At 45.3% G+C, this 17,542-nt stretch overlaps 1 protein-coding gene across 1 annotated transcript; it reads left to right on the top strand.

Annotated features, from left to right (window-relative positions):
- The first annotated feature begins 666 nt into the window (after positions 1-666).
- On the top strand, positions 667-12,250 carry znf296 (zinc finger protein 296). The gene is made up of 3 exons (XM_079272597.1): positions 667-848; positions 3,224-3,568; positions 8,758-12,250. The coding sequence occupies exons 1-3, from the start codon at positions 797-799 to the stop codon at positions 10,548-10,550; spliced, it is 2,190 nt and encodes a 729-aa protein (XP_079128723.1). The 5' UTR covers positions 667-796; the 3' UTR covers positions 10,551-12,250.
- Positions 12,251-17,542: the final 5,292 nt, after the last annotated feature.

Here is a 17,542-nt window from a genome sequence, read left to right as displayed (position 1 = left end):
CAGGTCATTAATCCATATATGGAGATGGTCAGATTATAGGCATGCAGGTCATAAATCCATATATGGAGATGGTCAGATTATAGGCATGCAGGTCATAAATCCATATATGGAGATGGTCAGATTATAGGCATGCAGGTCATTAATCCATATATGGAGATGGTCAGATTATAGGCATGCAGGTCATAGGTCCCTACATAGATAAGAGCTGACCACACCGCATCAACCAGATCCACCTGTTCAACCATAGTGCGTCTGTGAATACCACTGTGTGTGTGTGTGTGTGTGTGTGTGTGTGTGTGTGTGTGTGTGTGTGTGTGTGTGATCTTACAACAAAGTGGAAATATATACTAATAAATTGTGTTGCGACTGCTCATAAGCTGCTATAATATTACGTACAATGTATTCAATCCTAACATGTATACACAGGAGATATAAAATGTCTCCACAAAACCGACAGCAGACGCTTAAGGGGAAAAAGGCAAAACGCTTTAAAGTGATAGGCGAGCTTGTTTGCGGAGTGTGTTACCCGAGGAGGGCGGGGTCAAGGTCGTAGGAGCGGGCGGTGCCTGCAGTCGCCCATGCCCCCTTTTGCCCTCCGCATGCTGGGGGGGGGAGAAGAAGCGTGAACTTGAACGCTGCCTTCAGAGCTCAGTGCGAGTCCAGGCAGCGGACAGTCGGTCTTATCAGTTTGTCCCAGCCGCTCGGGTTTCGGTCAACTTATCGGAGAAGACGGATTCTGGTTTTGGAGGGGTTTCGTTGTTTGGGACCCAGAAGAAGGTGCCAAACGCTCGACGCGATGTCCAGGCGCAAACTTGGAAGCAGACCGCAGCACCTGAGTGCAATTCAAGGTAAGCAGGGGCAGCAGCGATGTGTGGAGGCACGTTGGAACTGTTTGGAGGCGGATGTGATGTTGTTTTTAGATGAAATTCGATTTAATTCATGTCACAGTTTTGTTTAGTTGTCAGTTTGCGCCGCATGGTTTCAGTCTGCGCTGCCACCACTTATCAAACGATATTGCTGTTGTTATTTTCAATTTACAAATGTAAAAAAAAACATCCCAAGAGGATCAACTATATTTGTGTATTGATAGACTTCAATCATGCATTTAATCTCTTTGAAACATATATATGCCATGGTTGTGTGTACTGTTGTTGCAGTTGTGCTCATAGAGGAAGGACCGGTTTTATTGGCACGCTGTTTTCAGAGGCTACAGGTCCGAACACGATGATTAATATTTCCAGGTTCGACCATGATCAAGTTTCTCTGTCGCTTTCTGGCTTCTCTGGTTTAAGGGACTGGCTCCAACCTGCTTTTTTTTATATATATTTTTTTATAGTTGGACAATTACATAATGTTCTGAATAAAAATGTAGAATAGATCCCATTCAGACTCTCCATTTGATCCCATCCAGACTGTTCAAACATGAAGACAACAGTGCTCACAAAGGACCATGTGATGTGCGGAGGGAACTAAGACAGAAACTTGAACACAATTTGTTTTTTACAGTTCTCTACTGGAGACCAGTGGTGCGTGTCTGGTGTGACCACAGGTCCTGACTCAACTCTGTGTCTCTCTTTCTGAGTGTTTGTGTGTGTGTGTGTGTGTGTGTGTGTGCGCGCGTGCGTGCGTGTGCGAGTGTGGAGAGGCCGCGCCTTGCAAGTCTGCACAAACAGTGCAGCCCTGAAACAGGAAAGGTGACATTTTTGAGTAACAACTGGCGAGATCCAACTCCAGACTGTACTGTCTGTACCTGTCCTGTATGTTAGCCGGGGCAGGTGATCCAGCATCAAGGTGTGCCCATGACCGCGTTGAGCAATAGTGACCCCTCCTCCTCCTATCTGGCCTGAGCTGGAAGCCTTTCTTAACAAACAGCTAAAGTTTACTCAGACTTTACAGGTTTGGCTGAAGTTGTGTCCACTGTCTGCACCTGTCTGCAGCATTTCAAAGCGCTCCCTGCTTAACCACACATACAGTTTGACAGGTTGTTGAATGAGATGAGCTGTCCTGTACATATTTGTGAGCACACAACAAACATAGGGCCTGTTCTTATCTCAAACACCTTCAGTCATTTTTTTTTTATTGCAATCCATTTCCTGTTGAGAAACTCCCGCCGCACGATGGGGCACGTTGTAATTGTGAGTAAAAACTGAAAGCTTTGGTTCTTTTTGTAAAGCAATAACTTCACTTGTCAGCACATAGTGATTGTCACATTGATCTGAGGCTGAGGTGGACAGTTGGGCTCCTCTCTCTGCAGCGGCCTCAGTCAGAGCGCGGATCTGTTTTGGGTTGGTGAAAGGAAGTGGTCAGTATTGGCTGAGCAGATTGGCCTCGTTGCATTCGGAGCTTACAACTGAAACTTGCACTTTCGATCACCACGCCTGCTGTGCTGTTCCACTGAGGTCTAACAGCACTTTGCAGCTTTGGGTTGTCAACTCATAAGCACATGGTCGAAAAAGAAAGAAGACATCCAAATTAACTGGGACTTTTGTTGTAGGCAGTGTGGGTCAGAATATGTTGGTGTTGTCTGTATGTTCAGCCTTTTTTTTTTTTTTGGATAGAAAGTGGGATGTTAATGTCAAGGTTTAGTAAAGTGATGTGTGTAAAAGTGATAACTCTCTTTGGCTGCTAGTTAAAATGCTTGAGAGAAACCACTCTGCTATGGACCTGTTTTATAGACTCTGCCCACTATCTCTGTGTGAAAGATGATTACACCCATCGGCTGCAGAAAGACAAGGGTGAAAAACACTGGATGAAATGGGAGAGTTTCAATGAATCTATCGATTATTTTCCTGATCAAGTTTTTGGTTTATAAAATGTCAGAAGTGTAAAAGAAAATGCCTGTCGAGTCCAAGGTGACGTCTTCAAATGTCTTGTTTTTTCTTACCAACAGGACAACTCACTTTACTGTCGTAGGAGACGAAGAAAAACAGATAATATTCACATTTAGCTGGAACCTGTGAATTTTTCCTTGAAAAATTACTGAATTTATATTCTGTCTTATTGACGAATCGCTTGTGGTTGCGACTTTGAAAAACATATTCTCTATTTGTTTTTTAATGCTAAGGGCTAACTGTGTTGAAATCCCTGTGCAATGAATTGTGCTTGCGTGTCCGTCCATGTTAATCAGTGTCTCTGCTAAACGTTAAAAGTAGGTAAAAATAGTGTAATCTCTGTTGGTAATTGAACTTTCTCTCTTCCCTCTGCTGCCTGTCACGTTTGTCAGATGTGACCGACACGGCGAGTGGCACCACTTGCTCAGACGCCCGGCCTGCTCCTGCTCCGCAGGTCCATGCTCCTGGCGAGGGTCGTGACCTCTTGACCTGTGGCCAGTGCAGCCGGGCCTTCCCTCTCGCTCACATCCTGGCATTCATCCAGCACAAACAGGGGGGCTGCCGGCCCCGAAACCAAGCCCCGAACGCCAATGCCACGCCTCCCTCACCTGCCAACCGGGCGCAGCAGCACATCGCCAACGCCGAGCTTGGGCCGGCCTTCATCGAGCTGAGGAGAGGGGGCAGGTCCTGGGGGGAGGAGCCCGGCGTGAAGGTGAAGGCGGAGCGCGGCAAAGCAGGTGAGTGCTTTAATTTAAGAAGAAAAATAAATAGAAGGCAGGTTGCTAATTAGTGACTCTGTTTTTTGTTTTGTTTAATATTTTTTTTCAACCGCCCTCCTCTTCAGTTAACAACTGCCCCCCCACCCTCCCTCCCTCCCGAGTCCAGCTCATTAGCTAGCCGTTGCCATTAGCAGTCTTGCGTGAGTTAGTGACGCACAGGCTAATTGTGTGGAAAGGATAGGCGTCAGGAGTGTTCGGAGGGCACCGGGGGTCCCCGAGGGCTCCACGCTGAGCACCTGAGCTCCTTCTCATCTCCCTGACTGTCAGTCTCTGAGGTGGAATGGCCAAGTAAACATGTTTCTGCATCTCTGTCCTGGACAACAGAGACTGAAACCACGTCCCCCTAACGCCAGCGCAGGTGCATGTTTCAGTGTTTTTAAAGGACATCCTGGTTCTTGTGTAAAAGGCGTTTGTTGGTTGTAGTCGTGCACCACAGTATGAAATGGTCAGATGAGTGAATGTGAGGCTGTTCGTGCAGCTCTCCTCGCTGTCATGACACTTTAATGGAGGACGTTGCATCATGTACTGCTCCTCTGCCATGTCCCTCTGTTCTGCCCCGGGCCGAGCCACCTGAGCTCCTGGGAATTTCCTCCTTCCTGAAGTCATCCTCCTGCTGCTTGGATATTCTACCAACACACTTTTTCAAAAATATTTCAAACTGCATGACCACTGATCTTTTACAAATTGTAAACACATCCCTTCTCTCAGGTGTCTTCCCACAAGCCCTAAACACTGCAGTTATTAAACCGCTCCTAAAGAAGGCTAGTTTAGGCTCCGCAACGATGAAAAATTATAGGCCAATATCAAACCTCCCATTTTTAAGTAAAATAATTGAAAAAGCGGTTTTCCAACAGCTGACCAATTTCTTGGCCGTAAATAACTGCTTTGGTGTTTTCCAGTCAGGCTTTCGACAGCACCACAGTACTGAAACTGCTCTTGTTAAGGTTTTCAACGACATCCACTTAAACATAGACAATGGCAGAAGTTCAGTTGTTCCTAGATCTCAGTGCTGCATTCGACACGGTCGACCATGCCATACTCCTAGAAAGACTAAACATCTGGGTGGGACTCTCTGGCACAGCACTTAACTGGTTTGAATCCTACTTGAAGGGCCGAGAATACTTTGTGTCTGTAGCTGATTACACATCAGAGCTGACTAAAATGACATGTGGTGTTCCCCAAGGTTCAATACTGGGGCCTCTTCTGTTCAACATCTACATGCTTCCACTAGCTCAGATTATGGAAAACAACAAAGTGTGTTGTCATAATTATGCAGACGACACACAAATCTACATAACTATGTCACCAGGGGACTATAATCCCATACAAGGGCTGGGTAACTGCATTGAACAAATCAACAACTGGATGTGCCAGAATTTTCTTCAATTAAACAAAGATAAAACAGAAGTAATTGTTTTTGGTACCAAGGACGAACAATTGAAAATCACCGCTCAGCTTCAATCACTGATGTTAAAACCCACAAACCAAGCCAGAAATCTAGGTGTAGTTATGGGTTCAGACCTCAACCTGAACAGCCATATCAAGACAATTACAAAATCAGCCTACTATCACCTGAAGAATATATCAAGGATTAGAGGACTTATGTCTCAACAGGATTTGGAAAAACTTGTCCACGCATTTATCTTCAGCAGACTGGACTACTGTAACGGTGTGTTTACAGGTCTCTGTAAAAAGTCCGTCAGAAAGCTGCAGCTGATTCAGAACGCTGCAGCTCGAGTCCTCACTAAGACCAGGAGGGTGGATCACATCACTCCAGTTCTGATGTCTTTGCACTGGCTTCCTGTCCAACAAAGAATTGACTTTAAAATCCTGCTGTTGGTTTACAAAGCACTGAATGGTTTAGGGCCAAAATACATCTCTGATCTGCTGCTACCTTACGAACCATCCCGACCCCTCAGGTCGTCTGGGACCGGTCTACTTTCTGTTCCCAGAGTCAGAACTAAACATGGAGAAGCAGCGTTCAGTTTTTCTGCTCCACATATCTGGAACAAAGTCCCAGAAAGCTGCAGGTCTGCTGAGACCCTCAGCTCCTTTAAATCAAGATTGAAGACCTTTCTGTTTGCTGCTGCCTTTAATTGAACCACGTTCAATTGATATATTAATCAATTTCCTGCATTTCTGCATTTTACTACTGCATTTTATTTCTTACACTGTTTTTTAATTGTTTTTAAATCTCCTTTTCTTTTGCCTTGTGTTTTGATGCTTTTAATGGTTTTATGTGAAGCACTTTGAATTACCTTGTTGTTGAAATGTGCGATACAAATAAACTTGCCTTGCCTTCCTCCTCCTCTTTCTTCATCATATGGATCTCCTTCTTCTTCCTCTTGTTGTCACATTTGTCCTGTCTGAAGCCTTCCCTCTCATTCTCATGTCTCTGACATGAGAAGTGATTTTCCTGAAGGTCTTTTTCCTCATGCCTTTTTCTGCTGCGGTTTTCTTTTAGAGAAGAAGAGCACAGACGGTCATGCCAAATATGATATGTCACGGTGGAAGTCAATCAGCAATTCATGAATTCTCATTACAATCCTTTTTCAAAAAAAATGTCACATCCAAGTGGCCAACGCTGTTTCAGCTGGAGGAGAGTTATTGTATTTTTCCTTCAAAGGTCAGATATATTCGACGGTCATGCTGGAGGTGAAAAGGAGTGTGTGCAGCAGGATGTTGTAAATGATTGCCGATTGACAGGGCATCTTGCTGCACACTCATAGTAGGTACGAGTGCCCACTCGCACATTTTGAAACCTTCGCTGTCATGTGCACACACGTTAGCAGTTCCTTCCTTTGTGTAACGCTCAGGGGACTGGTGCGCGCACCATTTCCGTCTGTCCACAATCTCTTTGTTTTTCTATTTCAGTCTGTTCTTCATCTCTCGCTCCGTCTCTCACTTACAGTCGGAGAAGGCACAAGTTTGGTCATTTTGTGCCCGCAGGATTACACAACGAACCTAACGTGTGCACGAGGCGAGGGGGAAAGAGCATGACAGCTTGTGAATAATAAAAAAGGGGATAAGTTTGGATTAAAGTTTTATGAGCAAATGTAGCTTGCATTTGTTTGGAGTTGGTGATTGCGATTTTACCCAGCTTTTAGTGTTTTTAGCTCCCAAGATTACATGGTTTGTGATGTGAAGTTTTGAGTTGTGGTATGCTGACGTAGCAAAGGGACAGTTTTATTTGGACATCCTGCAGCATTGTAAGTAATAGGAAGTCTTGTTGTTTCATGGGAGGGAAACTGAGCATCTGAAGCTTCTGAGATGACTGAAAGTGAAACGGCAGTTATCCCACAACAGAAAGGTCCTCCATCTATTTTCTGTATTCAAGAGAGAAGCGGCGAGGACGGAGGAGAAAAGAGAGGGATGGATTACCAAAGAGCCGCATGCATCTGTCTCATTCCTTTTTATTTATTCTCCTTGTTTGTTTTTTTCCTCATCTCCAAAAGCCCCCCTCCTCATTTCCCCCCCCCCTACCCCCCATCTTCAACACACTTTCGCTTTGCCCTCTTTCAATTTCTCGCCCCCCCACCCCCTTCCTCCTCTCTTTTCTCCTCCCTCTGCCTCCCAAGGGAGAAGAGATTCTGCCTGCTGCTCGTTAGTGCTCCCAGCCAATCTGCATTTTTAATTAGTAGTTATTGCTTCTGCTTAATATTCAAGTGCTACCCCGGGCCAAATGGGAATCCTTACAAAAAAAAAGAGAAAGCGAGGGGAGAGAGAGAGAGAGAGAGAGAGGAGGAAAGAGAAACCGGCTGGGTATTGTGTTTCACTCCAGGACCCCGAGACAAAAGCCCCCCCCCCCCTCCCTCAGGGAAAGATTTTGAGAGTTTTGAGGGTGGGGGGGGGGGGGGGGGGTAAGAGAAGTGAGAAGTGCTGGGGTTGGAGGATGGGTCTCAAGTACAATCCAGAGGGGTGACATATTTTCGTGGTGTCTCTTGGCCCCCTGTACTACATTATAATCTTTTTATCTCATTTTCTTTTTATCTCCTGAGCCCTGACCTACCTATCTCTCTCTCTCACTCTTCACCCTATTTTTAAAAAGAAGTATCTCAACTTCTCCTGGGTTTCTCCTCAGGCTAGGTTAAAGGACATGAACACCACAGCTCCTTTCGTCTCCAGACAGAGGGAGGGTGGGAGAGGGGGGGGGGAAAAGAGAAAGAAACAGTTGCTCTCTTTTTCATCTTCACTCTCCTCCCCCCCTCCAGTAAAATACAGAAGGATTTGACTTGAGGAAACATGAAAGAGGCTTATACCAGAGTCTGCTTTGAACCTCTCCAAAACAGAAAAAAAGAAAAAAGAACTGTTTTCCCCCACAATTTGGGGATCTTCTCTCCAATTCTGATTTATGCAGAAAGGCCTCATTTGTCAAGCAGGCTGAGTCAGTGCCTGATTTGCATAAAGCGTTCATTTTCTACGTTCTGCTAATTAGCAATTTGCAGCTTAATTGGAGAGTAGCTCTCAGTTAGGAGACAAAGCTATCCACATATAAAAATATCTCCAGATCTACTTTGCAACACGACTGCATCTCTGTTGGTCTTTCTGCTTCTGCAGCCCCATTCCTCTAATCTGCTTCGGGTCATACTTTTCCACACACTTTTACTTTATTTTGACATTACTTCTTCATCACCTGACCCTCCTCTTCATCTCCCATCAATGTGAGTCCATATCGGTCTGTCTGTGCTTTTGTTCTGGTAGATGTGGCTTTTATCGTGCTGATACTCGTGTTCCTGTTCAGTTTTTATAACTTTATAGCGTCTTTTAAGTCACTGTTTTGTTTTTTTGACACATGAATGTGCTCTCATCATTTCGGCTGTAGCAGGCAGCTGCTCTAAAAACACACTTTACACCACCAGCTCAGCATCAAACAGACTGACTAACACGAAGCGACTATGTTCAGCTAGTGAACATCGTCGAGCATTTAGCAGCCAAAGATCCAGATATTGTCCAGAGTTGGTAGAGACCAAACATGGAGCTAAAGGGAGTGAATTCATCAGCTGGACTCAAAGACTACTCAACTTTCAAATTGGTGTTGCTTTGCATATGCTGGATGTGTAAAAAAGTGTTGTGTTGACACTTTTGTTCTTTACTAACTCGCATTGATCAAAAACACTCACTCAGTTTTGTCCATCTTTGTTTTCCAGTGAATGAGGAGCCCTCCTACTTCACCTGCCAGCAGTGTGAAGGCGTGTTTCCATCTGCATGGGCGCTCGTACAGCACGCTCAGCACACACACTCCTTCAGCATCTACCAAGAGGATGAGGAGGAAGACACAGACGGAAGAAGAGGAGGACTTAAAGAGCACAAGCCTGCTACAGCCACTCTGGACCCTCGCCACCTGAGCCAAGCCCTTGCCTCTGCCTTTCAGCCCTCCGCCCTGCGCCCCGGTCGCTCCCGTCAGACACACACCACCTCCTCCTCCAGTAACATGCAGGCTCTGAACTTTTCAGTGCGGCTCAGGGAGCTCGCCGAGGGGAATAACAACAACACCGGCAGCTCCCCCAGAGGCCTGATGCTGTCTCCGTCCTCTTCTCCACCAGGAGCTTCTCCCTTTCCTCACACCAGCGCCCTCCAGTCTGACTTCCACTGCGAGCTGTGTGACCAGAACTTCCAGTCCCTGCACGCCCTGTCCACCCACCGCCGGACTCACGCCTGCAACAGGCCCTATCACTGCGGAGTGTGCGGGCAGGCCTTCGCCCAGAGCGGCCAGCTGGCCCGGCACATAAGGAGCAATCACAGGGTGGCTGGTGGTGGAGGAATTGGGTATGAGTCGGTAGATATGGTCATGATGGAGGAGGATGTAGGGAGGCACGGGATGAGAGGCAGGTTTCAAATGCAGCCAGCTGGAATCGTCATGGGAAAGGGAACGGTTGGTGCAGAAGTAAGAGCCCAGGGTCCCTCCGAGTTAGACCTGACCCTGCCCAAACACCCGTGCATAGCTTCAGGCCTGATGCTGCTGACCTCTCAGGTTCGACCGCCAGACAGGGAGCTGCTGAGGCTGTACCAGCGCCAGAGAGAGGCGGGAGCGGGAGGGGAAGAGGATGCAGAGGGGCAGGGGGAGCCTCAGCACACCTCGCCATGCGCCAGCCCCTCTGAAGGCTCACTGGAGAGTGGAGAGACGGGGGGCAGTGGCGAGAGCGGCATCGCTAGTGGCAACTGCACGCCCAAACGGCCAGAGATGGGCGAGAGAGTGCGCGGAGTCGTAGAGTGGGAGAACGAAGGAGGGGAGATCATAGAGAGCGAAGCAGACTGGAGCTCAGACAAAGTCAGCGAGGTGGTGCAGGAGTGGCAGAGGGAGAATGAGCGGAGGAGTGTAGGAGGAGGTGTCAGCGGCGGAGGAGGAAACAACAACAACAACAATACTACTGCTGGGTCAGCTGGTAAGAAGAAGAAGGATGAAGCTTGCGAGTACTGTGGTAAACAGTTCAGAAATAGCAGCAACCTGACTGTGCACCGCCGCAGCCACACGGGTGAACGGCCGTACCGCTGCGGCCTCTGCAACTACGCCTGCGCTCAGAGCTCAAAATTAACGCGCCACATGAAGACCCACGGCGCGCAGGGAGCCAAGGCGTCCTTTTTGTGCCAGCTGTGCTCGGTACCCTTCACCGTTTACGCAACTCTGGAAAAGCACCTGAAGAAAGTCCACGGCCTGAGCCACGCCAGCGTGGGAGCGTACGCACAGGCCAGCGCTGCAGACACTTTGGCTGCCATAAAAGCTGAAGAAGAAGAAGGAGTGGTGGTGAAAATGGAGGAGGTTGAAGCCAGTCTGGATCAGATAGAAATTGAGAGAAAACTTCAGAGTGATGTGGTGAAAAGCATGGAGGTGGAAGAGGAGCAGGTCCATGCAGAGTGTGTGGAGAACGGCCCAGCCATAGTGGCTGAGCTCCCGCCCGAGAGCAACGCGGAGGTTAGCTTAGCTTTGACTTCTGCGCCATGAAAGCTGTTCTCATTCCCTTATTGACATTAAAATAGCACTGTATAGGATTTAAGTCGCCCATTCGAGTACAAATAATTAGTCCCACCATTCAACGGACAGTCAAGTAAAACTGGAATCAAGTTTAAAGAAGCAGCAGCAGTCACGTCGTCTCTACCAGCGCCGAGGCACACGGCAGCCTCGTTGTTCGTGACTGTATGCAAAGCTGCTGGTTGAAACTTAAGTGCCTACAGTTCTTTAGACCACAGAGCAAAAAACAAGGCCATGACATTCAGCAGGGAGATTACCAGAGCTCTTGAACAGGAAGTGAACCGCCACAGTCCACGCAGACACAGGAAACCGATCACCACGTTGCAGTGCAGGATGCAAAAGACGAGTGATTTATCTCTCTGGCGACTGGACAGGTGGAGACAGATATTAGCTGTCAGATAATAGAGTAAAGGGATTCTATTGATTACAAAAAGCCGAGCAATAGAACGATGTTAATATATCTTCAGCGTCAGCAGGTGGAGAAAGGTCATATTGTGTTTTCTAGCTGTTGCTGCTTTTTCTTTTGAGAAGACCTTTTAAAGACTAGAACAGACACGAGGGTGAAATGAATCCAAACACTGTCCGCCTGCAGTTTCTCAGACTCCAATTTTTCGAGGCGCTTGGTTGTCTCAACACTTGTCACTTATGTAATGTTTACAGGGCTGCAGGAGCCTGGCAAGGTTGTGCTCCTGACTTTGTGACAGTATGTATGGATCATCTTCTGTTTTCTAATTTTATAAATGTGAATACGGAGACTTTAAAGTCTCATCTACTGATGCTTTTTTTTTTCATGATTCGTTTCTATGCATAAAAACCCTGCAATTTTACCTTCATGTGAAACGGGTGTGTATTATGTTCTCTATTTGTACCTATTATTGTGATGGTAATTTCTCTCTTTCATTGTTTACATTTGTAAAGTGCCGGACTGCTTGAAGCTCGTGCATGTTTTGCAGCCATTTAAAACTGTTCTTTTTTTTTTTTTTTTTAGTTGCCCGTGGTTGAATTGTTCCTAATTTATGGATGCTGCATGTTGGGTAACTGCTGAGCTACAGGGTAGAGAGGTGCTGGAGTAGCTAGTTGATTGGTGGAGTTTTGCGGGAAGCACTTGGGTGAGTTTGGGTGAATGTCTTTGTTTGTTTGCGTTTATATATCGGGGGGGAAATGCTCAGGTGACACTTCTACTTGAACCCTCTGTCCTGTGACCTCGTGTCCAGAGCATGACGCCGCAGGTCACAATCACCGCGTCATGCTTATGGCAGGTGTGTCACTGACAAGGATTTAAGAAAGAGGAACCTGCGCATTAAAAGAAAAAAAACAACAACAGGTCAAAGTTGTCCAGTGGAGTGCAGCCAACGTGTTTGTGACCACTGTGATGACTTTGTGTGATCATATCTGATCTACTTGCATTCATGTCAGGTCAATTCTTGTGTGTGTTGTGTAATGAATGGTCGTGAACGAGTGCAGAGTGTAACTGTTCAGGGATAATATTTTGTACATAGATTGACATTCTTGCTGTTGCTATGCTTATTATTGTTATTATTAATATTAACTGCCTCCACTTTCCCTAGCATCGTCTCCGTTCTGCTGAACCCCGGCTATTGTGAAGCTCTGCTGTCTTTGTAAACTTGACACCATTTTGTAATTCACCTTCTCAAGAGGAGCCTCAATAAAGAATTGAGGTGAAATATTTTGTATTATGGAGTCTTTTCTGCTTGTGGTTGCTTTTTCCGAACACCCCCCCCCCCCCTCCCCTCCCCCTTCTTCTTCTGGTACCCAGAACATAGCGTTTGAAACTATTTTTAAGTATCTTTTCTCACCAGGATGTTGTCTTAGTCGGAGTGGGTCGTTTCTCTGAGGACCACAGTCAGCGCTGAGTTATTCATTTTTAATGTGAGTGTTTGGATTAGGGACCCGCACTCCTTGTTTACATCCTTGTGATGTTACTGGCTTTGTCTAGAAACGCTGTAATGTAATTCCAGCGTTGTGTGTGTGTGTGTGTGTGTGTGTACTATACTGTTCATGTTTGTGTGTGGATCGATTTGAGTCGGTGTCAGGCCTCCTGCAGTTTGTGGGATGGGTGCAGCGAGCTGTGATGGGACACGGGCGACAAGGGTTTCTCAGGATACAACATTTGAAGAGGGCCAGTTTGGTTATTGTTTGTGGGCATGTTAGGAGGCAGAGTGGGTGGGGAGTGTCAAGGGGTTGAGATAATTGCTGACTCCATTTTAAGGGCATAAAAACCTCTGCACCAGCATCTCTGGCCTTAACCCCACCCCCTCTAATGAAAATGAAGTTCTATGATCCCTCTAGCTCATTAACAGCAGGTCTTTTAATGAGCTTTCAACAGGGTAGGGGGCTGGGTGGGTTTGGATGGTGTAAGGGGGGGGGGGGGGGTTATTGCACCAGATGCACACACGCCCACTCCTACCAATTACCATTGTGTTACAGAGAATAAGGAGGAAGTGAAGACCGAAGCCCCTCAGACCCAGATGAGTCAGTTTGTCCGTTTCTCTCCACAGAGACAGAAAACGACAAGAAGGGAGTACAGTACAGGTGACAACCTCTCTCCCTCTGGTAAACTCTGCCCTCCCTGTCTGTTGGGCGCCAAAGCAAGCGCCATTTGGTGCTCGAATGGACCCAATTATGTAAGGAAAGGTGATACGCAGCAGAACACAGCACAGTAGCCCCTGCAGCAAGTGGATATCTGTTCCACGTCCCAGAGTGCCCTTTGTCTTCCTGCAGTCCACACCTCTCTGAGGCGCTGTCAAACCCTGCACGGGACAATGCCGGCACCCGTACCAGCCAATCACAACGTGAAGAGTTGATAATGTCAGCCAATAGGAGCGTGTGGCTGGTGCTATGTGTGTTTTCTGACCAGTGACTGCCCCTGGGCAGTGGAAACTTGGACTTTGAGATCTAATGGTTGAGTCTCCGCTCCACAGAGGAAGCTTTTGTTGGTCTTGAAGTTGGGAGAGGTCGCTTCAGGACAGAGACACAACAGAGACTGATACAGGAAATTTTAATAAGATACAAACACTTTAACAACTTCTGCTAAACGCATAGTGAGATATATTGTTGCGAGGAGAAGCATCTGGGATTTTAGTTTGAGTAACATTGTGCGGCACGTTTAAATGTTGTGTTTCAGCATCTAAAGGACATTACTGTTAAAAAATACTGTTTTCTGAAATGCATGTGCTGTTTGTAAATTAGAAAACCCTGAATGCACCTATTTGCTTTACATATCCCCAGAGCCACAGCCACGATGTTAGAAATTCTCAGTTTGATTTTTGCCTTTTATTTTTACGCGTTCACATAAATTACTTATTGTCCATACATTTTATTTCACAATATAACATAACAATTTTTAAAAATCTGGTGGTGGAATTGCATTAAAATTCACTGAAATTTTGAATTTGGCAGCTACAACCAGCAACATTACAACTCAAATATCATTACATTATCAATATTATTGTTATAAAGTTATTGAGACAGAAATATACAATTTTTGTCTGCCAGTCTTTCAACCAAATTGAATTTGTAAACCTCCGTATAAAGTTTGTCTGTTCTATGAAAGAGCTGTAAGAAAATGTCTGCCTCCATTTTTTTAATATATAGAGATCAGGCAGTTTATGTAAAGTAGAGAATGGAATTTCATCTGCGTAGTAGTGAACAACCTTTAAGTTATTATCTGTCCAAGGGCAACGCCACAATCCAGATATTCAGATTGGGACTCCACCAAAGTAACTGTGAAACCACTCATTGCCTCAGTCATAATATGGTGTCAAGGAAAATGTTCCGTGGCGTTCACCTGCATCATTTTCTTGCATGGGCTGACTGAGCCAGCCTCGTGCTGTTTATATTTATATATATCAATTCTCTGTCAGTATAGTGGCAAAATCACAAATTCAGATTAATTTAAGGTGATTAGCTCTGGAAATGCTCACAACAAAGGGAATGTCGGAGCTCTATGTTTGCTTTCCTACAGGCCAGGCCTGTGGCCATGAGAGGCTCTCACTTATGTATGAGAAGATTTGTGCTTTATCATGGAAAAAGCCAATTAACTGGGATTTTTTAATTACATTTCTCACGGCGTACTGTGTGTAGCCTCCAATCATCTCTGCAGTCCCTGTCCTGTTGTCCTCATCCTCCCCAGAACAGTTGAGGAGGAGGAGAAGGCAGAGGCTTGAGGATTAAATCATCTGCAGAGCAGACTGAGACAGGGATAACAAGAAAGAGAAAGATGCATTCGGGAGTGATCAGACAAACCACAGGAGTCCCCCTCTGCTCTTTATCCTTGCACGGTTCCCACAATCCCCACCTTCTCTCACCCGTCCCTCATCCCGCAATGACCGCAGAGTGAAATCTGAACCCTGGAATTACACCCACGTCTCCCCTTCTCCCTCACCCTCCCCTCACCATCCTAACCTTTAGCAGTGAGAGTGAGGGAGGACGGGGTGAAGGGGCAACGCATACCCGGGCAGCTATCCGTCAGTCCAGTGTCTCTCTTTGCCATTCAACACCTTTAGATAATGAGAGGATGGAAAGACAAGGAGGGCTCATTCTTATAGGAGGAGATATAATGTCACTGATCACTGAGGACGAGCCCTGTGGGACGAGTGCCAGTTCAGTTGGGTTGGAGTACGAGGAAGCACTGATGAGACTGCAGTCAGGTTGTTTTAAAAACAAAAGAGAGGAAGTTCAATGATTTCTCTTTTTTCACAGCGTGAGACAGTGTTACATCAAACAGGCAGAAATTGTTGCCAGATAATTATGATGAAAATACATTTTAAAACAAACCTAAATAAGGCTTTTCCCAGAGTGAAGACCATGGGCTCATTTTTATCCCAGTGAAGTTGTTTTTTCGACAGATTGCCAAGACAGGGTGTGGTAGACAGACACAGAAAAACAGGCACTCATACCCAGCGAAAACAATGCTTCTTTACATGCACCAAACTGCCTCTGAGAAGCATATCACTGTCTGAAATCAGCTCTGTTTACAACCCTAGTCCGAACTGAACCAAGTGTAGTCTTCCAGTCGATTTGAACCAAGAACGCAACTTTCTTGTACATTGACAATGCAACACAATATGATACAATACGGTTCATATATTGCATTAAATACAATATGATACAATACAATATGTTAGATACAATGTGATATGATTCAATCGATACAATATATTAGATGTAATATGATACTATACAATTCAGATCAATGTGATACATTACATTTTGATACAATATGATACAATATGACATAATGCAATATAATATACAATACAATGCAATACAATATAATAAAATATATGATGCAATGTGTTACAGTACAATGTGAATTATGTTATATGATATAAAATGATAAATGTTAAGATACGATACAATACAATGCGCTACAATGAGATGCGATATGGTTATACACGATTGTTCAGTGTGGGCCATGACTAGATTTTGCTTCCATTTTGGTTTGTGCACTGCAGACGGAGGAGCTGTTTCACAGCCACCCCCTCAGTCAAGCGTAGTTCATACCAGCAGTTAGTTAGTTACCATGACGGGTTGTATTAGGATCTTCTAAACATGAGCCTGCACATAGGGACAGGCTGACTGACAGCAGTTGTGTCTGAACAGTTGGTGGGATAAGATCCTGTGTAGCTTCATGGCATAATACATCATTGTTTTGGTGTCTGAGCTGGGCCTCTGAGATGGATTGTTGACCTGAATATTGACAAAATGTGTTTTTTACACCACATCCTGTTTACAGGCAAATGTCTCTTCACAAGTTATACCTGCAGTATCCTGTTCATAGAGCTTCAAGGGTGAACAAGTGCAACCAAATCACAAACTTAAAAAGATGGCGAGATGAGGTAATCAAACATCTGCCGGCTCCAACACTCTCTGACAAACTGTTCCTCAAACGGCTGTTATTCTCTTTCTCTTTCATAAACACACACACACGCACACGCACACACACACACGCACACACACACGCACACACACACACACACACACACACACACGCACACTACTCTGTACTTGCTGCACCTGGTGACCCTCCTTGTGAAGCTCACAGTTAGTCAGTTGCTCAGGTAATTATGCACACGCAAACAAACATATTCAGGTCAGTCAGTTTTATTTCTCGTCTAGCCAAGAAATGTCCAAAAATGCAAGAAAAACTGGGTTTGACAAGCCTCCCTGCCCACCGCCTCCTTACACACTCACATCGCTGGGGTCAGAGGTGTTACCTGCTAGCATGCATAGTAAGGTCAGGAGGTATCGAGCTCAGTCCATGACAGGTGAAAATGCTTTCATGTGTTTGTCCCCTGCAGGCCTGAGGGCAGGTGAACTGGAGCCTCTAACCGCGTCTGCACACAGAACAAACATCCACACAGAACAAACATCCACTGTCAACCAGCTTATTAAGGTCTTTGTTTCAGACTTTGCATCTATACGAATGATCCTTGAAATTAGATGTAGACAAAGTGGTAGGTCCTCATTATGTTGCCCCATCAGAGTTATATTGTGATATTTTCATTATTAAATGATTATTACTGATGCATTTACAGGTGCACAGCATTTGGTTTCAGGGGAGCTCGTTCTAACTACTTTATACTGTTGGGCTGCTTAATCTACAACAATATATCATAATTTAAAAACTAAAGTCTTAATAACTAGTGCTGTCAAATGAATGTAATGGATTGAAATTACAATACACGTTCCACTAAAATTAAATTGAGTAGAACTATAAGGTACCATGAAATGTAAATACTTTGTTAAATAAAATCCCCCCAAAATAGAAAATATCGTGGTTCTTTACTGCCCTACACTTAAAACCAGCAGCAACTAATAATGTGAGTAACCTTCAGCATGAGTTTAACCATGAATTACATTAGAACAATCCATAAAATATATTGCCTGCCTCAGGATTAACAAAACTATGTGGAGAAAAGAAAAAGAAAATCTCAACATGT

This window comes from Melanostigma gelatinosum (genome assembly GCF_949748355.1).
Source record: "Melanostigma gelatinosum genome assembly, chromosome: 7".
NCBI classification, from domain to species: domain Eukaryota; kingdom Metazoa; phylum Chordata; class Actinopteri; order Perciformes; family Zoarcidae; genus Melanostigma; species Melanostigma gelatinosum.
Note: the sequence above shows the minus strand (reverse complement) of the source record. Positions and strands in the feature narration are given on the sequence as shown.